Here is a 24,755-nt window from a genome sequence, read left to right as displayed (position 1 = left end):
TGCATGCCATCTTGGACAATGACTCCCATCCACTCCATAATGTACTGGTTAGGCACAGGAGCACATTCAGCCAGAGACTCATTCCACCGAGATGTAACACTGAGCGTCATAGGAAGTCATTCCTGCCTGTGGCCATCAAACTTTACAACTCCTCCCTCGAAGTGTCAGACACCCTGAGCCAATAGGCTGGTCCTGGACTTATCTCCACTTGGCATGATTAACTTATTATTATTTAATTATTTATGGTTTTATATTGCTATATTTCTACACTATTCTTGGTTGGTGCGACTGTAACGAAACCCAATTTCCCCCGGGATCAATAAAGTATGTCTGTCTGTATTATAGACAATAGGAAATAGACAGTAGGTGCAGGAGTAGGCCATTTGGCCCTTCTAGCCAGCACCGCCATTCACTGTGATCATGGCTGATCATACACAATCAGTACCCTGTTCCTGCCCTCTCCCCATATCCCTTGACCCCGCTATCTATAAGAGCTCTATCTAACTCATCTATTGAAAGGAGTGGATGTGGAGAGGATACTTCCTATAGTGGGCGAGCTTACAACAGAGGGCACAGACTCAGAACACAAAGACATTGCTTTTGAAAAGAGATGAGGTGGAATTTCTTCAGCCAGAGGGTGGAATTCATTGCCACAAACGGCTGTGCAGGCCAAGTCGTTGGGTATATTTAAAGTGGACGTTGATAGGGTTTAGATTAGGCAGGGTGTGAAAGGTTACAGGGAGAAGGCAGGAGATTGGAGAATCAGCCCTGATGGAGTGTACAGGGAGAAGGCAGGAGATTGGAGAATCAGCCCTGATGGAGTTACAGGGAGAAGGCAGGAGATTGGAGAATCAGCCCTGATGGAGTGTACAGGGAGAAGGCAGGAGATTGGAGAATCAGCCCTGATGGAGTTACAGGGAGAAGGCAGGAGAATGGAGAATCAGCCCTGATGGAGTGTACAGGGAGAAGGCAGGAGATTGGAGAATCAGCCCTGATGGAGTGTACAGGGAGAAGGCAGGAGATTGGAGAATCAGCCCTGATGGAGTCACAGGGAGAAGGCAGGAAAATGGAGAATCAGCCCTGATGGAGTCACAGGGAGAAGGCAGGAGATTGGAGAATCAGCCCTAATGGAGTGTACAGGGAGAAGGCAGGAGATTGGAGAATCAGCCCTGATGGAGTTACAGGGAGAAGGCAGGAGAATGGAGAATCAGCCCTGATGGAGTCACAGGGAGAAGGCAGGAGAATGGAGAATCAGCCCTGATGGAGTGTACAGGGTGAAGGCAGGAGATTGGAGAATCAGCCCTGATGGAGTGTACAGGGAGAAGGCAGGAGATTGGAGAATCAGCCCTGATGGAGTCACAGGGAGAAGGCAGGAAAATGGAGAATCAGCCCTGATGGAGTCACAGGGAGAAGGCAGGAGAATGGAGAATCAGCCCTGATGGAGTGTACAGGGAGAAGGCAGGAGAATGGAGAATCAGCCCTGATGGAGTGTACAGGGAGAAGGCAGGAGATTGGAGAATCAGCCCTGATGGAGTCACAGGGAGAAGGCAGGAGAATGGAGAATCAGCCCTGATGGAGTGTACAGGGAGAAGGCAGGAGATTGGAGAATCAGCCCTGATGGAGTTACAGGGAGAAGGCTGGAGATTGGAGACAATAAATCAGCCCTGATGGAGTGTACAGGGAGAAGGCAGGAGAATGGAGAATCAGCCCTGATGGAGTGTACAGGGAGAAGGCTGGAGATTGGAGAATCAGCCCTGATGGAGTGTACAGGGAGAAGGCAGGAGAATGGAGAATCAGCCCTGATGGAGTTACAGGGAGAAGGCAGGAGAATGGAGAATCAGCCCTGATGGAGTTACAGGGAGAAGGCAGGAGAATGGAGAATCAGCCCTGATGGAGTGTACAGGGAGAAGGCTGGAGATTGAAGAATCAGCCCTGATGGAGTCACAGGGAGAAGGCAGGAGAATGGAGAATCAGCCCTGATGGAGTGTACAGGGAGAAGGCAGGAGATTGGAGAATCAGCCCTGATGGAGTGTACAGGGAGAAGGCATGAGATTGGAGAATCAGCCCTGATGGAGTTACAGGGAGAAGGCAGGAGAATGGAGAATCAGCCCTGATGGAGTGTACAGGGTGAAGGCAGGAGAATGGAGAATCAGCCCTGATGGAGTTACAGGGAGAAGGCAGGAGAATGGAGAATCAGCCCTGATGGAGTGTACAGGGAGAAGGCAGGAGAATGGAGAATCAGCCCTGATGGAGTCACAGGGAGAAGGCAGGAGATTGGAGAATCAGCCCTGATGGAGTGTACAGGGAGAAGGCAGGAGATTGGAGAATCAGCCCTGATGGAGTGTACAGGGAGAAGGCAGGAGAATGGAGAATCAGCCCTGATGGAGTCACAGGGAGAAGGCAGGAGAATGGAGAATCAGCCCTGATGGAGTGTACAGGGAGAAGGCAGGAGAATGGAGAATCAGCCCTGATGGAGTGTACAGGGAGAAGGCAGGAGATTGGAGAATCAGCCCTGATGGAGTGTACAGGGAGAAGGCAGGAGATTGGAGAATCAGCCCTGATGGAGTGTACAGGGAGAAGGCAGGAGAATGGAGAATCAGCCCTGATGGAGTCACAGGGAGAAGGCAGGAGATTGGAGAATCAGCCCTGATGGAGTGTACAGGGAGAAGGCAGGAGATTGGAGAATCAGCCCTGATGGAGTCACAGGGAGAAGGCAGGAGATTGGAGAATCAGCCCTGATGGAGTGTACAGGGAGAAGGCAGGAGAATGGAGAATCAGCCCTGATGGGGTGTACAGGGAGAAGGCAGGAGATTGGAGAATCAGCCCTGATGGAGTGTACAGGGAGAAGGCAGGAGATTGGAGAATCAGCCCTGATGGAGTGTACAGGGAGAAGGCAGGAGAATGGAGAATCAGCCCTGATGGAGTCACAGGGAGAAGGCAGGAGATTGGAGAATCAGCCCTGATGGAGTGTACAGTGAGAAGGCAGGAGAATGGAGAATCAGCCCTGATGGGGTGTACAGGGAGAAGGCAGGAGATTGGAGAATCAGCCCTGATGGAGTCACAGGGAGAAGGCAGGAGAATGGAGAATCAGCCCTGATGGAGTGTACAGGGAGAAGGCAGGAGATTGGAGAATCAGCCCTGATGGAGTCACAGGGAGAAGGCAGGAGAATGGAGAATCAGCCCTGATGGAGTCACAGGGAGAAGGCAGGAGAATGGAGAATCAGCCCTGATGGAGTCACAGGGAGAAGGCTGGAGATTGGAGAATCAGCCCTGATGGAGTGTACAGGGAGAAGGCAGGAGATTGGAGAATCAGCCCTGATGGAGTGTACAGGGAGAAGGCAGGAGAATGGAGAATCAGCCCTGATGCAGTGTACAGGGAGAAGGCAGGAGATTGGAGAATCAGCCCTGATGGAGTGTACAGGGAGAAGGCAGGAGAATGGAGAATCAGCCCTGATGGAGTCACAGGGAGAAGGCAGGAGAATGGAGAATCAGCCCTGATGGAGTGTACAGGGATAAGGCAGGAGATTGGAGAATCAGCCCTGATGGAGTCACAGGGAGAAGGCAGGAGATTGGAGAATCAGCCCTGATGGAGTCACAGGGAGAAGGCAGGAGATTGGAGTATCAGCCCTGATGGAGTGTACAGGGAGAAGGCAGGAGATTGGAGAATCAGCCCTGATGGAGTGTACAGGGAGAAGGCAGGAGATTAGAGAATCAGCCCTGATGGAGTGTACAGGGAGAAGGCAGGAGAATGGAGAATCTGCCCTGATGGAGTGTACAGGGAGAAGGCAGGAGATTAGAGAATCAGCCCTGATGGAGTGTACAGGGAGAAGGCAGGAGATTGGAGAATCAGCCCTGATGGAGTCACAGGGAGAAGGCAGGAGAATGGAGAATCAGCCCTGATGGAGTGTACAGGGAGAAGGCAGGAGAATGGAGAATCAGCCCTGATGGAGTGTACAGGGAGAAGGCAGGAGAATGGAGAATCAGCCCTGATGGAGTGTACAGGGAGAAGGCTGGAGAATGGAGAATCTGCCCTGATGGAGTGTACTGATTCTGCTTCTACATCACACGCACACAGGTAGGAAGAGGAGCAGGCATTGTTTTCACAAGGAAAGCAAAACGTAACAGAAGAATGAAAAAATAATCACTTCCGCTTCTCAGGTGCCTCAAAGTGAACGGAGAATATTGTCGGCCATTTATAAAGACAATTTTAGACAGACACGTTATAATGCAATAAAAACTATTTGAATATTCTTAACAAGGCTACCTACAACTGCAGTATGGCATCAAGCTTTATGCCTTTCACACGGGGTGAGATTTCAAACGCCTGCAGCTACTTCAAACAAATGCCTATTAATATAAACATGGTTGTAAATCCATAGACACAAAGTGGGCTTTTGTTGAGAAAGCCTTAGATTTTGGGGAAATTTGATTTAAGTATTAAAAGTTATGCAGACTATCTGCACTTTATATGTTGGCAGAAAGCAAAATACTCAGGACTCAATCAGTAAAAGATTTTTCTTCTCATTCAAGGTTAAACTCTGAATCAAGTTGCCAGTTTGTATGAGGAAGACAAGTTCACGTTTGATTCCTGGATCATTGGGGCCTCTTCTGGGTGAGGTAAGACCTGTACAAAAAGGACAGGGTACACCTGAACCCAAAGGGGTCCAATGTCCTAGCAGGAACATTTAATAGAGCTGTTAGGGAGGGTTTAAACTAATTTGGCAGGGGGATGGGAACCGGAGTGATAGAGTTGAGGAAGGGGAAAACAGAAATAAATCAAAGATAGCATGCAACAGAGATGATAGAAAGAACAGGCAGGAGATGAGGCATAATCACAGCCAGTGGGATGAATTACAGGGCAATAGAGACATGGTGCAGTTAAAACAGAAAGCAACAAATACTGGACTGAGAGTGTTGTATTTGAATGCACACAGCATAAGGAATAAAATGGACAATCTTGAAATTCAGCTACAGATTGGCAAGTATGACGTTGTGGCCATCTCTGAAACTTGGCTAAAGGATGGCTGCCATTGGGAGCTGAACATTCAAGGATATACGGTGTATCAGAAAGATAGGTTAGTAAGCAGAAGGGGTGGTGTGGCTCTCTTATATAAGAAATAATATTAAATCATTAGAAAGGGATGACATTGGATCGGAAGGTGTAGAGTCTCTATGGGTTGAGTTAAGAAATGGCAAGGGAAAAAGGACCCTAATGGCAGTTGTATACAGGCCTCCGAACAGCAGCCGGGATGTGGATTACAAATTACAGAAGGAAATAGAAAAGGCGTGTCAGAAGGGCAATGTCATGATAATCGTTGGGGATTTTAACATGAAAGTGGATTGTGAAAACCAGGTCAGTAATGGACGTCAAGAGAGAGAATCTGTAGAATGTATAAGGAATGTCTTTTTAGAACAGCCTGTTGTTGAGCTCAGTAGGGGATCAGCTGTGCTGGATTGGGTGTTTTGCAATGATCTGGAGGTGATAAGAGAGCTTAAGGTTAAGGAACCCTTAGGGAACAGTGACCACAATATGATCGAGTTCACTTTGAAATTTGAGAGGGAAGAAGTAAAATCCAATGTGTCAGTATTTCAGTGGAATAAAGGAAATTACAATGACATGAGAGGGGACTGGCCAAGGTTGACTGGAAAGGGACACTAACAGGAAGGACAGCAGAGCAGCAATGGCTGGAGTTTCTGCGAAAAATGAGGGAAGTGAAAGACAGATATATTCTAAATAAGAAATTTTCATAGGGAAGAATGACACTACCGTGGTTGACAAGTGAAGTCAGAGCCAAAGTAAAAGCAAAAAAGAGGGCATACAAGGAAGCCAGAGCTAGTGGGAAGATAGAGGATTGGGGAGCTTTTAAAAACTTGCAGAAGGAAACTAAGAAGGTCATCAGGAAGGAAAAGACGAATTATGAAAGGAAACTGGCGACCAATATCAAAGAAGATACTAGAAGCTTTTATAAGTATATAAAGGGTAAAAGAGAGTTGAGGGTAGATATAGGACCAATACAAAATGAAGCTGGAGATATTATAACGTGAGAAGCAGAGATGGCAGAGGAACTTTATGCATATGACCTGTTAGCCTGACATCAGTGGTTGGGAAATTGTTGGACTCGATTGTTAGGGATGAGATTACGGTGTACCTGGAGGCACATGACAAGATAGGCCAAAGCCAGCATGGTTTCCTGAAAGGAAAATCCTGCCTGACTAACCTACTGCAATTCTTTGAGGAATTTACAAGCAGGGTAGACAAAGGAGATGCAGTAGATGTGGTGTACTTGGATTTTTGGAAGGCCTTTGACAAGGTGCCGCACATGAGGCTGCTTAGCAAAATAAGGGCCCATGGAATTACAGGGAAGTTACTAGCATGGGTGGACCATTGGTTAATAGGCAGAAAGCAGAGAGTGGGAATAAAGGGATCCTATTCTGGCTGGTTGCTGGTTACCAGTGGAGTTCCACAGGGGTCAGTGTTGGGACCGCTGCTTTTTACAATATATGACAATGATTTGGACTACGGTATTAATGGATTTGTGACTAAATTTGCCGATGATACAAAGATAGGTGGAGAAATGGTTAGTATTGAAAAAAACAGAGAGCCTGCAGAGACTTAGATAGTTTAGGGGAATGGGCAAAGAAGTGGTAAATGAAATACAATGTTGGAAGTGTATGGACATGCACTTTGGTGGAAGAAGTAAACTGGCAGACTATTATTTAGATGGGGAGAGAATTCAAAATGCAGAGATACAAAGGGACTTGGGAGTCCTTGTGCAGGATACCCTAAAGGTTAACCTCCAGGTTGAGTTGGTGATGAAGAAGGTGAATGCAATGTTGGCATTCATTTCTAGAGGTTTAGAATATAAGAACAGGGATGTGATGTTGAGGCTCTATAAGGCACTTGAGAGACCACACTTGGAGTATTGTGTGCAGTTTTGGGCTCCTTATTTTAGAAAGAATATACTGACATTGGAGAATGTTCAATGAGAAGATTCACAAGAATGATTTCAGGAATGAAAGGGTTACCGTATGAGGAACGTCTGGCAGCTCTTGGGCTGTATTCCCTGGAGTTCAGGAGAATGAGGGGGGAATCTCATAGAAACATTCCAAATGTTAAAAGGCCTGAACAGATTAGATATGGCAAAGTTATTTCCCATGGTAGGGGAGTCTGGGACAAGAGAGCATGACTTCAGGATTGAAGGACGTCCATTTAGAACAGAGATGCAGAGATGCACTTTAGTGAGAGGGTGGAAAATCTGTGGAATTTGTTGCCACGAGTGGCTGTGGAGGCCAAGTCATTGGGTGTATTTAAGGCAGAGATTGATATGTTCTTGATTAGCCAGGGCATCAAAGGGTATGGGGAGAAGGCAGAGGAGTGGGGATGACTGGAAGAATTGGATCAGCCCATGATAGAATGGCAGAGCAGACTCGAAGGGCTGAATGGCCTACTTCTGCTCCTATATCTTATGGTCTTATGATTTTGCCTGTCATTTAACCACACATTGAATACAGCCAAACAAAACAGTGTTCCTCAGGTCTAACAGCACACAGCACATATAACTACGACAGCAGAAAAAAAGTGTCACAAATAAAACAAAATTAAATAACGGAGTACTAATTTTTGGAAAAGTTTAAACAACAATAGGATTAAATTCCTGGCTGAGACCATTAACGTTGTTCCAATCGCTAACCATGGTTTGTATAACAGGATAACAACTGGCGCCATCTCCAATAGGATTCTGCCACCAAGACCACCTCATTAGCCTCCACGTCCAGCACTAATTCTGGTGCTCCTCCCCCCTTTTCTTTCTTCCATGGCCTTCTGTCCTCTCCTATCAGGTCCCAGCCTCTTCTCCAGCCCTATATCTTTCACAAATCAGCCTCCCAGCTCTTTACTTCATCCCTCCCCTTCCTGGTTTCACCTATCGCCTGGTGTTTCTCTATCCCTTCCCTCAAACTTCTAAACCGACTCCTCAGCTTTTTTTCTGTGGTCCTGTTGAAGGGTTTCGGCCCAAAACGTCAACTGTACTCTTTTCCATAGATGCTGCCTGGCCTGCTGAGTTCCTCCAGCATGTTGAACGTGTTGCTTGGTTATCCAGCATCTGTAGATTATCTCTTGTTTGTGACAGGATAAATCCCTGGCTGAGACCGTTTACATTGATCCAATCACTAACCAGGGTTTGCACAACAGGATAAGTCCCTGACTGAGACTGTTCACTAACCAGGGTTTGTATCATTGGTTACTTTCTCCTTCCTTACTTATTCTGACTGAATTGTGGATGTGGAATCATTTAGTCGGGATAAAGCAATGGTGGTTGTGGTTGGGGTTGGGGAGGGGGAGGGGTAGGGTTACTGAGTGGTGGCATTGATCAGTCTTACTGCTTGGGCAAAGTAACTGTTTTTGTGTCTGGTGGTCCCGGCGTGGGTACTGCGTAGCCTCTTCCTTGATGAGAGTGGGACAAACAGTCCATGAGCAGGGTGGGTGGGATCCTTTATGTTACTGGCCCTTTTCCGGCACCTTTCTGTCTGAGTGTCCGCAATGGTGGGTAGGCTGGGGCCGGTGATGCATTGGGCAGTTCTGACTACAACCTTCCTGTCTGCCTCAGCAGTTTCTGTTCCAAGCAGTGATTCAGATTGCCAGGAACTATTCAGAACACAGCACAGTACAGGCCCTTCAGCCCTTAATGCTGTGCCGACCTTTTAATCTGCTCTAAGGTCAATCTGGCCCTTCCCTCCCACTTTGGGATGTGACTGTACTTGGGTGGGTTCGCAAGCAGGAACTTCGGAACAAGATTAACGTTGAGGAGAACTGGAGGCTTGGGGAACGAGTAGATAATGGTTTTGTATTATATACAGACTCTGATGTGTAACCAAATGGTGTCAACAACAATCAGACCAAGATACAAGCAGGCGACGAGGCTGAAATCGCAGCGGGCTACTTAAGTGTTCAGAAGGCCAATAAAATAACTCAGAACATTACAGCCCAGTACAGGGTCCTCAATCCACAATGTTGTGCCCACCTTCTAACACACTTCAAGATCAATCCAACCCTCCCACAGAATCCTCCATTTCTCTACCATCCATGTGTACATCTAAGAGTTTCTCAAATATCCCTGATGTATCTGTCTGTACCACCACCCCTGGCAGCACATTCCACACAACCACCACGATCTATGTAAAAAAAACTCACCCCGACATCCTCCTGCACTTTCCTCCAATCATCTTAAAATTACTCCCTCTCCTATTATCCTGGGAAAGTGTCTCTGGCTGTCCACTCGATCTATGCCTGTTACCATCTTGTACACTTCTATCAAGTCACCTCTCATCCTCCTTCACTCCAAAGAGAAAAGCCCTCGCTTGCTCAACCTACCCCATGTTCTCTAATTCAGGCAGCATCCTGGTAAATCTCCCCTGCACCTTCTAAAGCTTCTATATCCTTCCAAAAACGATGCTCCAAAACTGAACACAATTCTCCAAGGGTGGTCTTACTGGGGTTTATAGAGCTGCAACATTACCTCGAAGCTCTGGAACTCAGTCCCCTGACACCCCACTCCTCCTTAACCACCATGTCAACTTTGAGGGATCTATGTGTGGGGTGAGATCTCCTTAGTGCACCATGAAGACAAAACTCTGAGGGGTATAGAAAGGGTAAATGCAAGCAGGCTTTTTCCACTGAGTTTGGGTGAGACTAGAACCAGAGGTCATGGGTTAAGGGTGAAAGTGAAATGTTTGAGGGGAAACTTCCTTCACTCAGAGGGTGGCGAGAGTGTGGAATGAGCTGCCAGCACAAGTGGTGCATGTGAGCTCGATTTCAACTTTTAAGTGAGTTTGGATAGGTACTTGGATGGGAGGGGTATGGAGGGCTGTGGTCCAGCTGCAGGTCAATGGGAGTAGGCAGACTAATGGTTAGTCTGCATGGACTAGATCGGCCAAAGAGCCTGTTTCTGTGCTTCAGGTTTCTATGACTCCATAAGCCGAGAGGTAATGTTGCAGCTATATAGGACCCTGGTCAGACCCCACTTGGAGTACTGTGCTCAGTTCTGGTCACCTCACTACAGTAAGGATGTGGAAGCCATAGAAAGGGTGCAGAGGAGATTTACAAGGATGTTGCCTGGATTGGGGAGCGTGCCTGATTAGAATAGATTGAGTGAACTCGGCCTTTTCTCCTTGGAGTGACGGAGGATGAGAGGTGACCAGATAGAGGTGTATAAGATGATGAGAGGCATTGATCGTGTGGATAGTCAGAGGCTTTTTCCCAGGGCTGAAATGGTTGCCACAAGAGGACACAGGTTTAAGGTGCTTGGGAGTAGGTACAGAGGAGATACCAGGAGTAAGTTTTTTACACAGAGAGTGGTGAGTGCATGGAATGGGCTGCCAGCAACGATGGTGGAGGCGGATACAATACGGTCTTTTAAGAGACTCCTGGATAGGTACATGGAGCTTAGAAAAATAGAGGGCTATAGGTAACGGTAGGCAATTTCTAAAGTAAGTACATGTTTGGTACAGCATTGTGGGCCGAAGAGCCTGTATTGTGCTGTAGGTTTTCTATGTTTCTGTGTTTTTAATTTTATCAGAAAGACTCATCGGACCAGCTGGTCTTTTCCTTTGAGGAAAACACACAAAATGCTGGAGGAACTCAAGAGAGGTGACTTGATAGAAGTGTACCAGGATTATTTTCTTTGCTGAGGGAGATCTGATAGGGGTGTAACACGCTGTAAGGTTTGACTGCTAAGGTAATGGTTTCTCTGTAGCAGTAATGTTTGGGTTATGACTAGAGATAACGGGGACTTTGGAATGTGGGCCATCCAATGAGAGGCGTGTTGTTTCTTTAATTTCGGGGTCTTTTGCCGGGCAGAGATGAGGAGAGAAGACGCGAATGGAGAGAGTTGGTAGGCCGCCGGACGGAGTGAGAGTCCGAGGGCCGGCTACGCCTGGAGGAGGTTGACAGGGAACCAGTGGACTGAACCGTGAGCTCCAACGTTGTGCATTAGACTGTTCTATGAGAGTGGGCCCTTTTCTTCTTTTTGTTTCTTTACTAACCATATAGTCAAATTAAGAATTATAAAGCTCAATTGTTTAATCGCATATTGTGTACTGTTTGTTATTTCTTGGTACTAATTTTTAACATCGCACAGCATCCACCCCACCCAAACAAGATTTCTTAAGTTTGTCCGGGCCAAGGGCTGTCACCCCCTAGATTAAGCCGCTAACCAAACCGAGTTACAGGGTCTTTTCCCCCAAGGTTAAAATGTCTAATACCACTCCCATCAGGCAGGAGGCTACGTAACATCCACACCAGGACCACCAGACTCGAAACAGTTACTTTCCCCAAGCAGTAAGGCTGATCTACACCTCCGCCCACTAACCCACCCCTCCACACCCTCAACCATCATACATGGTCATATCCTGTCAGTGCCACCTTCTGTACAGACACTCCAGTACCAAGCGTCACTTTATGGACATACAACCAGTCTGTGTATCTAAACTCAATTATGTATTTATATTTACGGTGCTTTGATTATTATTATTGTGTTTATATTTTGTGCTGCATCGGATCTGGAGTAACAATTATTTTGTTTTCCTTTACCCTTGTGTAATGAAATGACGTTAAACCATCTTGAACAGAATGTATTTAAAGAGAGAGGGGGTAATTTCAAAGGAGATGTGAGGGGCAAGTTTTTTTTTTACACACAGAGTGGTGGGTGCCTGGATTGTGGTGTTTGGGTGGGGGTAGACATAGATACATCAGGGACTTGTAAGAGACGTTTAGATAGACACACGAATGTGAGGGAAATGGAAGGACATGGACATTGTGCAGGCAGAGGGGATTAGGTAGTTGGCCATTTGATTACTAATTTAATGGTTCAGCACCACATTGTGGGCTGAAGGGCCTGTTCGTGTGCTGTACAGGTCTACATTCTGTGTTTAGCACTTACCCAGGAGCACCAGCTTCGTTAGAGTCTCCGACCGGTCAACGTAGTCGCGGAGGGTGAAAGAGGTTGGAGGAAGGAGTGGACTAACTTCAATGTGCAAAGCTTTTTCCTCAGATAGATCTTGAAATGGAGATTGCGATGGGACATCGTTGAATACTGGAATTTAAATGGAATACAATTCCATAGTGAGCAAACGTTAAGAAAATGTGATGAATGATGAAGTGAGACAGTTTATTTATTTTATTTACATACACTGTGTTACAGGCCTGTCCGGCCCAACGATCCGTGGCGTTCAGTAACCCAGTGATTTAAACCCAGCCTAGTTACAGGCCAACTTACAAAAACTAATTAACCTCGTAATTGGTACGTCTTTGGACTGTGAGAGGAAACCGGAGCACCCGGAGGAAATCCACTCAGTCATGGGGAGAACATATAAACTCCTCACAGACGGTGCCGGAATTGAACTCCAAACTCAGGAACTCCCGGTGTCATGTTACCCTCTATGCTACTGAGACGCCCCCAGCAGTTGGAACAATTACCCTCCCATACGTACAAAATGCTGGAGACACTCAGCTGGTCAGGCAGCATCTATGGAGAGGAATAAACAGCTGACCATTCAGCAGGAAGGAGGTAAATAATTTTGTTCTTATTTTAGGAATCTCCTCAAACACCTCAGTAAAATCTATGTACAATGCATCCACTGCTCTATCTTCATCGATGTGCTTTGCCATACCTTCAAAAGAATTCAATCAGGCTCTGTAGCATAACCTGCATCTCACAAAGCCATGCTAACTACCCTTATCAGAATATTAAACACAAAGTACACTGCAGATGCTGTGGTCAAATCAACACGTACAAAAGCTGGATGAACTCAGCAGATCGGGCAGCATTCGTGGAAACGAGCAGTCAATGTTTCGGGCCGAGACCCTTCATTGGGACTGAAGAAGGAGGGGACAGGGGCCCTATAAAGGTGGGGGGAGGGTGGGAAACCAATCAGAGGAAAGATCAAGGGGTGGGGGAGGGGAAGCAGGGAGGGGATAGGCAGGAGAGGTGAAGAAAACATAGAAACCTCACTCTCCTTTCCACTATCCCACTTTCACTCTGCCTCCTCTTCTAGCTGCCTATCACCTCTCACGATTCTGCCTTCTTCTACTACCCATAGTGCTTTTCCCCTTTCCTCTCTTCACCTCTCCTGCCTATCCCCTCCCCTTGATCTTTCCTCTGATTGGTTTTCCACCCTCCCCCCACCTTCTTTATAGGGCCCCTGCCCCCTCCTTCTTCAGTCCCGACGAAGGGTCTCGGCCTGAAAAGTTGACTGCTCGTTTCCACGGATGCTGCCCGACCTGCTGAGTTCCTCCAGCTTTTGTATGTGTTGACTTATCAGAATATGCTTCTCTAAATGCTTGTAACTGCTGTCTCTAAGAAATAATAATCAACAAGTCAATATTTACTGTGTATGCCCACAAAAATACATCTCAAGATTGTACCTGGTGACATATGTAGTCTTGACAATAAATTTACTTTGATATTTGTACTGTTTGTGTAGTTTACTAGATTTCTCATGATAAATGCTCTTCTCTCTGTGTACACACGATTGTGTGGCTAGGCATAGCTCAAATACCATCTGTAAATTTGGTGATGATACAACCATTGTTGGTAGAATCTCAGGTGGTGATGAGAGGGCGTACAGGAGTGAGATATGCCAACTAGTGGAGTGGTGCCGCAGCAACAACCTGGCACTCAACGTCAGTAAGACGGAAGAGCTGATTGTGGACTTCAGGAAGGGTGAGACAAAGGAACACATACTAATCCTCATAGACGAGAGAGAGTGAGCAGCTTCAAGTTCCTGGGTGTGAAGATCTCGGAGGAATTAATCTGGTCCCAACATATCAATGTAGTTATAAAGAAGGCAAGACAGTGGCTATACTTTATTAGGAGTTTGAGGAGATTTGGCATGTCAACAAATACACTCAAAAACTTCTATAGTTGTACCGTGGAGAGCATTCTGACAGGCTGCATCACTGTCTGTTATGGAGGGGCTATTACACAGGACCGAAAGAAGCTGCAGAAGATTGTAAATCTAGTCAACTCCATCTTGGGCACTAGCCTACAAAGTACCCAAGATGTCTTTAGGGAGCGGTGTGTCAGAAAGGCAGTGTCCATTATTAAGGACCTCCAGCACCCGGGGCATGCCCTTTTCTCACTGTTACCATCAGGCAGGAGGTACAGAAGCCTGAAGACACAGACTCAGCAATTCAGGAACAGCTTCTTCCCCTCTGCCATCAGATTCCCAAATGGACTTTGAATCTTTGGACACGACCTCATTTTAATATGCAATATTTCAGTTTTTGCACTTTTTTAATCTATTCAATATAATGTAATTGATTTACTTGTTTATTTATTATTACTATTTTTTTTCCTCTCTGCTAGATTATATATTGCATTGAACTGCTGCTGCTAAGTTAACAAATTTCACGTCATGTGCCTGTGATAATAAACCTGATTCTGATTTTTCAACATGGTAATGAATGGATAGGGGACTGGTCCCTCCTGTCAGTGCTCGCCCTGTGGGAGACAAGCTGAATTACGTTCGTCTGCACCTGCACAAGGAAAGGAACTGCTGCTGGCTTTTCCTTACAGAAACATGGCTCCAGGACACCATCAATCTACAGGCCAGGACACTCAGGGACTTGGGCTAGATTAATTTTTGTTTCTCTGCTATCATCATTATGCGTTACATCTGCTGTTGGTTCTGTGTTTTGTCCCTTGGCTCTGGAGGAACGAGGTTTTGCATGGCTGTATTCATGTGCATGGTTGAATGACAATTAAACTTGAAGATTTCAAATCTAGTTAATGTCAATGAGCAGGCACACCATTTTCACCAACAAATTCTAAACAAAGTGCAGCAGCTTACCGAAAGGTTGCAACTCATCCTCCAGACCAGGCAGTTCTGCTTTGCCATGGTCGTAATTTGTATATTGCAACGGACTGCTTTCTGTAAAGTGGACCGTGTCACCTTCTCTGCTTGGTGGTGAATCCGTTGCCGAAGAGCTGAAGTTTGGATTTCTCAGCCTTCGGTGGCTTTGGACGAGGGAACGTCGATGTGTATGTACGCCAGTCCAAGACTTAAGGGTAAATGACGCCACAGGAATCGCCTTCATTGTTTTGTTTGAAGAAAAAACCAGACCAGAGATTCTCAATGCAGACCACCTGCAGCAAATGCTGCAAAGCGCTGAAGACATCTTTCACTCAAATTACGATTCTGCAAACAAGAAAGTTAATGCATGAACTGAGTTGTATTCTTAGGAAATGCCTTAAAAGTTAATTCTCTAACTATATATTTCAACTGTTGGGAAATTCTGAGCAGTGTGTGTCTGGAGACTCTAGAGAAGGCAGTAAAAACCACAGAGATCACTGGGATCTCCCTTCCCCACCCAATTTACAGGGAGCATTGCAGACAAAGGGACTAAAGTATCGTTGAGGATCCATACCACCCATCCTACAATCTCTCTGACCCACTACCATCGGGAAGGAGGTACAGGAGCATCAGGACTAGGACTGTGACTGGGTAACAGCTTCTTCCCTCAGGCTGAGAGGCTAATGAATGCCCTGCCACCACCAGGGTCTCATCATTAGGACAGCAAGCTGTTTACCTGTGCTGTGCACAATGTACATTCTAAATTATATTTTATTAACTTATTTATGGTCATATTTTGTTTTATGTGCTGTCTGATATATATTTTGTGGGTGCACCGTGGTACGGAGGAACGTTGTTTCATTTGGTTGAATTTATGTATAGTTAGATGACAATAAACTTGAACTTGATATCTGATTTGTTCAGTCAGTAGAGTTAAAAAAAGCTGAATGTACAGACAAAAAATATCTGCTGTGCAGAACTCACCAATTCAAAAAAGCAGCCAGCTTAATCAAAGACCCCACTCACCCCAGACATTCTCTCTTGTCCTGCCTCCCATAGAGAAGATACAAAAGCCAGCAGACCCAAGAACAGCCTATCAGAACTTGTACAGTAAGCTGGCCTCCTCACCTCGATATGACGTTTCACTTTACTGTCTGCGAGCCCTGCACTTTCTCTGTAACTGAAACTCTTTAGTGCTCAACACACTATATAGTAATTTATTCTCAGCATGCAGGACAAATCCTTCATTATATCTCGGTACATGTGACAACAAATAATATTTATTTATAGAGACTTTTCATTCAGATGACACAGCTAAAATGAAATATGAAAAAAGATAACATAAAAATAGACATGAAATTAAAATATAAAAAGATGCAAGGTTAAAAATGAGCTGGAGCTGGCGGTTAGAACTGCTAACTGTGTGTGTATATTTTTAGGTATTGAGTTCGAAAAGCTAATAATAAATAAACCAATAACAGCACACCAATTTATAAAGTTTACAAGATACCGATGAACCGTTCACGGCCGCTCTGCCGGGAGAGAGTGAGACTCGGGACGGGAAGAGCCCAAATTCACTTCCGGGAAGAGGGCGCGAGACGAGCCCTTGGACCACGTGATTATTTCCAGCGGGAGAGGCTACCGCACGGCGGACTGGGGGGGGGGGGGGATACAAAGAAACACATCCTTCGCTTTGTTCATTTCTTCCATTATACAAACAATATTTAACAATTACATAATATGTATAATTTGTAAATGGAATTCCTATGATAGCAGCTCTATCCGTCTGGGAGTGAGATGTCTGGGAGTGTTTGACGTTGGGGGATGCCTCCCTGCGCCCTTCTCGTTTCTCCGCTTTCGATCGGGAGGGTTATAGGACCCGGGAGAGGCAGCAGAGAGCTGCGCTTCCGTACGCTATTGGAGAGCTAGCAACCAATCATAAAAGGGCATAGCCGACCACGTGGGCAAGGGTGCGCCACTTCCAGCGCGGGTCAGCCCATCGCACAAAGGAGCGGGGATGGACACAAAAATACTTCCATCTTTTGTTGATCGTGTCCATGTAGTAAACAACATTGACCAAACAGCTACAATTTGTTAGAGTAATACCTCACTCCTCTGATATCTGCTGCAATTCTGTGGGAGTGCAGGGGTGGTTTGTGGTTGAGACGGGACCGAGCCTCCCCCGTGCCCGGTTTGATTGCCGGTGCCCTGCGGCGGGCGGAGGGACCCGGGGGAAGCGAGCGGCCTGCAGCCATGGCGGCGGCGGGAGACAGCCGGACCATCAGCAAGGACGACGCCGAGTACAGGCTGCATTTCAGAATGATCAACGAGCAGCAAGTGGAGGACATCACCATCGACTTCTTCTACAAGCCGCACACTATCACTCTGCTCACCTTCACCATCGTCAGCGTCATGTACTTCGCCTTCACCAGGTAGTGTGGGGGCGCGCCCGGCTGTGGCGTGTCTGCGCTCCGGCGGCAGTGACCCAGCTCTTCTCCATGGGGCCACTCTGGCCCGAGAGGACCCGCTGGTCACATCGTGTCCGTTTGGGTCACTCCGGCCCGAGAGGACCCGCTGGTCACATCGTGTCCGTTTGGGTCACTCCGGCCCGAGAGGACCCGCTGGTCACATCGTGTCCGTTTGGGTCACTCCGGCCCGAGAGGACCCGCTGGTCACATCGTGTCCGTTTGGGTCACTCCGGCCCGAGAGGACCCGCTGGTCACATCGTGTCCGTTTGGGTCACCCTGGCCGGAGAGGAGCCACTGGTCACATCGTGTCCGTTTGGGTCACTCCGGCCCGAGAGGACCCGCTGGTCACATCGTGTCCGTTTGGGTCACTCCGGCCCGAGAGGACCCACTGGTCACATCGTGTCCGTTTGGGTCACTCCGGCCACAGAGGACCCGCTGGTCACATCGTGTCCATTTGGGTCACTCCGGCCACAGAGGACCTGCTGGGCATATTGTGTCCTGACGGTGGGCTTTGTAGCTAAGTCACACATGAATGCCAGCAGCTGGACCTGATTGTCTGAGTCCATTTCAGACGCAAGCAGTGGGAGCTTATTCCCCTCCCCGTTAAGGAACCAGAGCTAAGAACTGTTAAGTAAAATAATAATATAGTTGTTGAGAGGCATGTGGACAGTTTACTGAGAGGTGGGCAGGTATGAATGATCAACCTGAGGAACATTACAGCAAACCTAATACAATTATCTCTGTTTTGTTCAAGTTTATTGTCAGCTGACTGTACATGTATCATCATCATTGTGGCTTGACTTGGTGAACGAAGCTTTTGGAAGGGGGCTGCCCACATCTGCTTCAGTCTTAGACGTGGGTGTGTCCTTCGGCCTGCACAATGGTTTTTTAGGTGGAGTGCAGTGTGCATGGTACTAGCTCCATCCTTTACACCTGGGGTTCATCTGCCATAGCTTACCAAGCTGGGGCGGTGATAGCGAGGTCCTCGGGTCGTAGGAGTTACGTAGGAGTGTCCTTCTCCTAGGTGGATGGCCTGACAAGCCCCAACAGCCCGGGTTTGGAGTCAGAGTCGCCCTTCTCTTAGGCTGGCTGCCAACCAAGGCTAACGAGCCCAGCCCAGCCTACCCATCCAATTATACCGCCGGACATTCAGTCGCGCCATGACGTAGCAAGCTCGGTGGAAACGGGGGGCACCAACGAGAAGGTGTTGCTACGGATGCAGTAGTGTAGGAGAGGCCATTTGCAGTGGCCTCCAGCCTAGCAAGCCAGACAGTGACCACGCGGCGATCACTGCACCGGGAAAGGAGAGGCAAGGTATTGCGCGTGCACTTTCCCTGGGTGAGCGGGACATCAGGCCCAGACCCCGCCCACCCCCCACTGTACATGTATACAACCAAATGAAACAACGTTCCTCCAGACCATAGTCAAGTTTATTGTCATCTGACTGTACGTATATACAACCAAATGAAACAACGTTCCTCCGGACCATAGTCAAGTTTATCATCATCTGACTGTACGTATATACAACCAAATGAAACAACGTTCCTCCGGACCATAGTCAAGTTTATTGTCATCTGACTGTACGTATATACAACCAAATGAAACAACGTTCCTCCGGACCATAGTCAAGTTTATTGTCATCTGACTGTACGTATATACAACCAAATGAAACAACGTTCCTCCGGACCATAGTCAAGTTTATCGTCATCTGACTATTGATGTATCCAACCAAACGAAACAATATTCCTCTGGACCACGGTGCACCCACAAAACATAGAACATAAGAAATAGGAGCAGGAGTAGGCCATTCGGCCCATTGCACATACCCCACCATTCAATAAGATCATGACTAGATAAAACACACCACAGAAATGAAATTATTACCACATGTAAATTGATAAATATGCATATAAGGTGCAGCCCAAAAAAACAGTAAACAGTAACCAGCTCAATGTCCTGACGGGACCTCTGTAGTGGCAGGGTATTCGTTAGTCTCACAGCCTGAAAGAAGTTGTTACTCAGTCTGACAGTCGTACTCCTGATGCTCCTGTACCTCCTTCCTGATTGAGAGTCAAAGAGATTGTGGTCGGGATCCTCAACAATGCTTTAGTCCTTCCATCTGCAGTGTTCACAGTAAATATCACAAATAGGGGGAAGAGAGCAGTGAAGTGATATTAATGGATTTGCCAAGTGCGTGCACAAATTGTTTGACTACATTCTTTGTGATTTTTTTAGGGATGATTCAAGTCCAGAAGACAATATCTGGAAAGGCATTTTCTCAGTGGTGTTCTTTTTTCTAATTGTAAGTGTTTTAGCGTTTCCTAACGGTAAGTTTCTGATTGTTATTATTGGGAATTGTGATTAAACACAATTCTTACAAAGTAATTTTCATACATTCTTCAGCTTTGTTTTGTAAAATATACTGCTGAGCAGCCTTTTAAATTCAATATTTCAGGTCCTTTTACCCGACCTCATCCAGCGATATGGAGGATGGTTTTCGGTAAGGCCAAATGATTGTTTCCTCTTACCTGTCTTTCTGAATTATGGATTTGGTGGACTCATTGAAAATCCCTTTCCATTTTGAGAAAATTAATTTAGAGATACATTGAGCCTTTCTGTCCCAATGACCCCCCCCCCCAGCAAACCACATATTTAATCCTGGCCCATTCAGAGTACACTTTGTAATGAGCAGTTAATCTACTAGCCGGTAAGTCTGTGGACTGGGTGGAAACCCATGCACTCACAAGAAGGATGTACAAACTGGAGCTGAAATTGAATGCTCCTCAGCTGTAATGGTGCTGTCGTGGTGCCCTGTTTTGAATTTGTTTTGTTTTTGAGGGTGTTTTGCAACTGCATTATGCCAGAGTCTTCAGTAGATTTGTCATAGATCAGAAGACTTAGTTTCCAGATAAACACTAAAGGTTCTACAAATGCTGGAAATCTTGAACAACTCACACAAATGTTGGGGGAACTCAGCAAGTCAGGCAGCATCTATGGAGGGAGAAAAGCAGTCGATGTTTTGGGTTCAGACTAAAAAGGAAGGGAGAAGGAGACAATAAAAAATTGGGTAAGGAAGTGTCTTCTCGCTTTTTTACATTCCTCATTCTGGCTTCTCTCCCTCCTTCTCTTCTCCTCACATGCTCAACAATTCCCTCTAGTTCCCCTCCTTCCCTTTCCCCCATGTTTCACTCTCTACAATGAGATTCCTTTTTAACCCTTTACCTCATCCACCTATCACCTCCCAGCTTCTTACTTCATCCCCTTCCGCCCCCATTCCGAACCCACCTGGCTTCACCTGTCACCTTCTTGCTTGTCCTCCTTCCCCTCTAAATGTTTGAGGCGAGGGCAACATTCTGGTGCCAACGTTACATACCATGCTCAACAGAACAACATACACAACAATAAACAAGTCCCCGTTCACCCCTCCCACCCAGCCACCTACATACACAGTCCACCAACTCCAGTCTCTCATCGTCCGAGGGGTCCCAGAACAGATCTCTACTAGTTGTATTTATCAAAAGCTGTAAGTCTGTTTGTTTATAGATACCTTGCAGAATAGGCCCTTACTGCCCAGCAACCCACCTATTTAATCCTAGCCTAATCGCAGGACAGTTTATAATGACCAATTAACCTACCAGTTTTTGAACTGTGGGAGGAAATCGTGTGCAAATACTTTTTGAAATCAGGATTAGATTAAGCGTGTATTTATTTTGAAATGGATGAATATCTGGAGACCGCTCTCCTGAAGGTTGGTTATCCCGATGGTAACCTTGTTGTGTATCTTGTGTAATACTGCAGGTCTCAGCGTGCTCTATTTCCTCTTCCTGGTGTTCCTGCTCTTCCTCAATTTTGAGCAAGTGAAATCGGTCATGTACTGGCTCGACCCGAATCTGCGCTATGCCACTCGAGAAGCCGACATTATGGTGCGTCTTGTAGGAAATAACTTTTCTCTCTGTGATTTAGAGATGCTTTTAACTGCAACCGAACGTGAAATGAAATGGCATGCTGGAAATAATCAACATTTAAGAGTGGTTTGGATAAGCACCTGGATGGGAGGGGTGTGGGCGGCTGTGGTCCACGTGCCGGTCAGTGGGACAAGGCTCCGCAAACAGACAGACAGACGTTAAGGTCAGTGGGACAAGGCTCCGCGTGCCGGTCAGTGGGACAAGGCTCCGCAAACAGACAGACAGACGTTAAGGTCAGTGGGACAAGACTCCGCGTGCCGGTCAGTGGGACAAGGCTCCACAAACAGACAGACAGACGTTCAGGTCAGTGGGACAAGGCTCCGTGTGCCGGTCAGTGGGACAAGGCTCCGCGTGCCGGTCAGTGGGACAAGGCTCCACAAACAGACAGACAGACGTTCAGGTCAGTGGGACAAGGCTCCGCGTGCCGGTCAGTGGGACAAGGCTCCACAAACAGACAGACAGACGTTCAGGTCAGTGGGACAAGGCTCCGCGTGCCGGACAGTGGGACAAGGCTCCGCGTGCCGGTCAGTGGGACAAGGCTCCGCGTGCCGGTCAGTGGGACAAGGCTCCGCAAACAGACAGACAGACGTTCAGGTCAGTGGGACAAGACTCCGCGTGCCGGTCAGTGGGACAAGGCTCCGCGTGCCGATCAGTGGGACAAGGCTCCGCGTGCCGGTCAGTGGGACAAGGCAGAATATCAGTTGGACTGGGAGGCTGCAGTTATCAATAATAACTAAGGCAGCTTCTGTTGAGAGAGAAACAGTTAATGCTTCTGGTCGATATTCCTTTTTTCATTCATCACTGATAATCGCAATGTTTGTAGTATTTTGCTTTTAAATGTGCTGCTTATTTGGGACATTCTGCTACTTAACTGGGACAGGAGACTTGCTTAAAAGTTTCTAAATAGCGTCAGTCATTGACATTTTTATGTGGCTGTTAAGACAATGCAATGTGCTTAGAGCACAGATTTTTAAATCTTGTTTAAATTTTTAAAATTGTTCATATTTTTATATCAGTTGTGTTATGTTATCCATTTGGGTAGATGGATGCTGAATTAAAAATCTGATTTTTGGCACTGCTCCATGCAGGAAGGCAATCTATTATCTGCTCTAGGTGTCTGCACTGGTTTTGTTCGTTTACAGTCAATCAAAAGAACACATACACTGGATGAATTCCTCTGCTGATAACTATTAGTAACTAATACACAGTTCTGTAGTATTGGTAGTGTTCTAATTTGTTTAGTTTTTCATTTAAGTACGTAACTTGTCACTCTGTTAAACAATACTTCAATATTTTTAATACCTTTTTAACTATTTCCATGAAACTTTGGCTAAATGGGACAACTGCATAATTGGATCAAAATGTACTGGTTCCAATGTGTCCCAATTTACTAGAGTACACTTTATATATATTAATATATAAAGTTGCTAGTTGCCTATAGTGATGCTGGATATCAGCGTACAACACAAACTGGACATTGCAAATCATATTCAATAAATTAACCATTGATTAAAACTGGGGAAAAAAGTTTCTGCAGTTTTATTGTCTCATCTTAAAATGGCAAAGATTTACTGGTGAAATTTATAAATATATCGGACCCAAACCTGCTCCAACACTCCAAATGCGTTCAGACCAATGAATTACACTTCAGAGACACCTTATTTATGACACTCAATCTCTCCACTGTCTCTCGTAGCTGACTATTAATACTGTCCAGAATTTCACAATATTAATTGATGCATGACTGTGTGGCTGATCACAGCTCCAATGCCATATTTAAGTGTGCTGATGACACCACTATCGTAGGCCGATTCATAGGTGGTGATGAATCAGCATATCAGAGGGAAATTGAAAATCTGACCTCTGACTCAACGTCAGCAAGACCAAGGAGCTGATTATTGTCTTCAGGAGGAAACTGAAGGTCCATGAGCCAGTCCTCATCCAAGGATCAGAGATGGAGAGGGTCAAGGGTCACCCACTTTAAATTCCTTGGTGTTACCATTTCGGAGGGCATGGCCTGGGTCCAACACACAAGTGCAATTAGGAAGGAAGCACGGCAGCACTTCTACTTAGGAGTTTGTGGAGATTCGGCATGATATCTAAAAAATTAGACAATTTTCTAAAAATGTGTGGTGGAGAGTATATTGACTAGCTGCATCACAGCCTGGTATGGAAACACCAATGCTCTTGAATGGAACTACCTACAAAAAGTCGTGGATACGGCCCAGTCTACCGGGGTAAAGCCCTCCCTGCTATTGAGCGCATCTGCATGAAACAGTGTCACAGGAAAGCAGCATCCATCATCAAAATCGGGTTTATTATCACCGGCATCTGACATGCCATGCTCTCCATACCCCACCACCCAGGTTATGCACTTTTCTCTCTGCTGCCATCAGGAAGGAGGGACAGGAGCCTCAGGACTCACACCACTAGGTTCAGGAACAGTTTTTACCCCTCAACCATCAGGTGCCTGAACCGGAGGGGATAACTTCACTCAACTTCACTTGCCCCGTCACTGAAATGTTCCCACAAGGGACTCACTTCCAAGGCTCTTCCCATGTTCTCAATATTTATTGCTTGTTTATTTATTGTTATATTTTTCTTTCTTTGTATTTGTACAGTTTGATTTTTGTACACTGGTTGTCCGCCCTATTGTTGCGGTCTTTCATCGATTCTTTTATGGTTATTGGATTTATTAAGAATGCCTGCAAGAAAACAAATCTTAAGCTGTAAGTGATGGCATATATGTACATTGATAATAAATTTACTTTGAACTTTCTATATCTCCAGCATACAAGCACACAGCATACATTGTGTGTTACTCCTTCCTTCAGTGGTTCTTAGCACAAATAGCAATTTAATACCTTTTATTTCTCTGGTTTTTGAAACTGTAAAAACAAATATTAGAAAAACTATAATTGTTTTTCTTGGTCTTTTAACAGAGCCACTATTAAAAAAATTATAGGATGAAGGGTCTTGGCATGAAGCGTTGACTGTTTATTCCTTTTCATAGATGCTGCCCAGCCTGCTGGGTTCCTCCAGCATTTTGTGTGTGTTGCTCTGGATTTCCGGAATCTCTTGTATTTAAGATGTTTTGCTTGTGTTTTGTTTTTGATAGGAATATGCCATAAACTGTCATGACATAAGTTGGGAGAGGATTCTCAGCCACTTTGACATCTTCGCCTTTGGACACTTCTGGGGCTGGGCTATGAAGGCATTGCTGATTCGCAGCTATGGCCTCTGCTGGACCATCAGTATCACATGGGAGATGACTGAGGTACGGCCTTGGAGTTTCTAGGAATACAGTGTTGAGAAGTACATAGTTGTGCACCTTGGTCAAAGAAATAAAGGCGTGGACTGTTTTCTAAATGGGAGAAAATTCAAAAATCTGAGCTGCAAAGGACTTGGGAGTCCTCGTGCAGGTCAAGTCTGAGATAAGGAAGGTTCAAAGCTCAATTTAATGTCAGAGAAA

At 46.1% G+C, this 24,755-nt stretch overlaps 2 protein-coding genes across 7 annotated transcripts in view; one reads left to right on the top strand and one right to left on the bottom strand.

Annotated features, from left to right (window-relative positions):
• Nucleotides 1-16,449, bottom strand: part of mterf3 (mitochondrial transcription termination factor 3) — a 43,511-nt gene extending 27,062 nt beyond the window's left edge. For 2 of the 5 annotated variants that reach the window (XM_073072260.1, XM_073072599.1), the window contains exons 1-3: nt 16,361-16,449; nt 14,848-15,195; nt 11,937-12,089 (exon numbers count right to left, since the gene is read on the bottom strand). In XM_073072260.1, the coding sequence (XP_072928361.1) occupies nt 11,937-12,089; nt 14,848-15,175 (481 nt within the window). In that variant the 5' untranslated portion in view covers nt 15,176-15,195; nt 16,361-16,449. Of the gene's footprint in view, nt 1-11,936; nt 12,090-14,847; nt 15,196-15,978; nt 16,088-16,336 lie in introns of those variants that run through there. The other 3 variants (XM_073072341.1, XM_073072430.1, XM_073072511.1) reach the window with 3 other exon arrangements.
• A 472-nt stretch (nt 16,450-16,921) lies between these two features.
• The window catches only part of LOC140741700 (phosphatidylserine synthase 1-like), a 50,866-nt gene continuing 43,032 nt past the window's right edge, over nt 16,922-24,755 (top strand). Inside the window, exons 1-5 of one of the 2 annotated variants that reach the window (XR_012102129.1) lie at nt 16,922-17,282; nt 19,554-19,645; nt 19,774-19,818; nt 21,117-21,241; nt 24,402-24,560. Coding sequence is in view for 1 of the 2 variants with exons in the window: in XM_073072030.1 (XP_072928131.1) it covers nt 17,104-17,282; nt 19,554-19,645; nt 19,774-19,818; nt 21,117-21,241; nt 24,402-24,560 (600 nt within the window). In the remaining variant the exon portion in view is untranslated. The remainder of the gene's footprint in view (nt 17,283-19,553; nt 19,646-19,773; nt 19,819-21,116; nt 21,242-24,401; nt 24,561-24,755) is intronic. The other variant, XM_073072030.1, reaches the window with a different exon arrangement.

The sequence above is a fragment of the Hemitrygon akajei genome, chromosome 1, assembly GCF_048418815.1.
Source record: "Hemitrygon akajei chromosome 1, sHemAka1.3, whole genome shotgun sequence".
Lineage (NCBI taxonomy): Eukaryota > Metazoa > Chordata > Chondrichthyes > Myliobatiformes > Dasyatidae > Hemitrygon > Hemitrygon akajei.
Note: the sequence above shows the minus strand (reverse complement) of the source record. Positions and strands in the feature narration are given on the sequence as shown.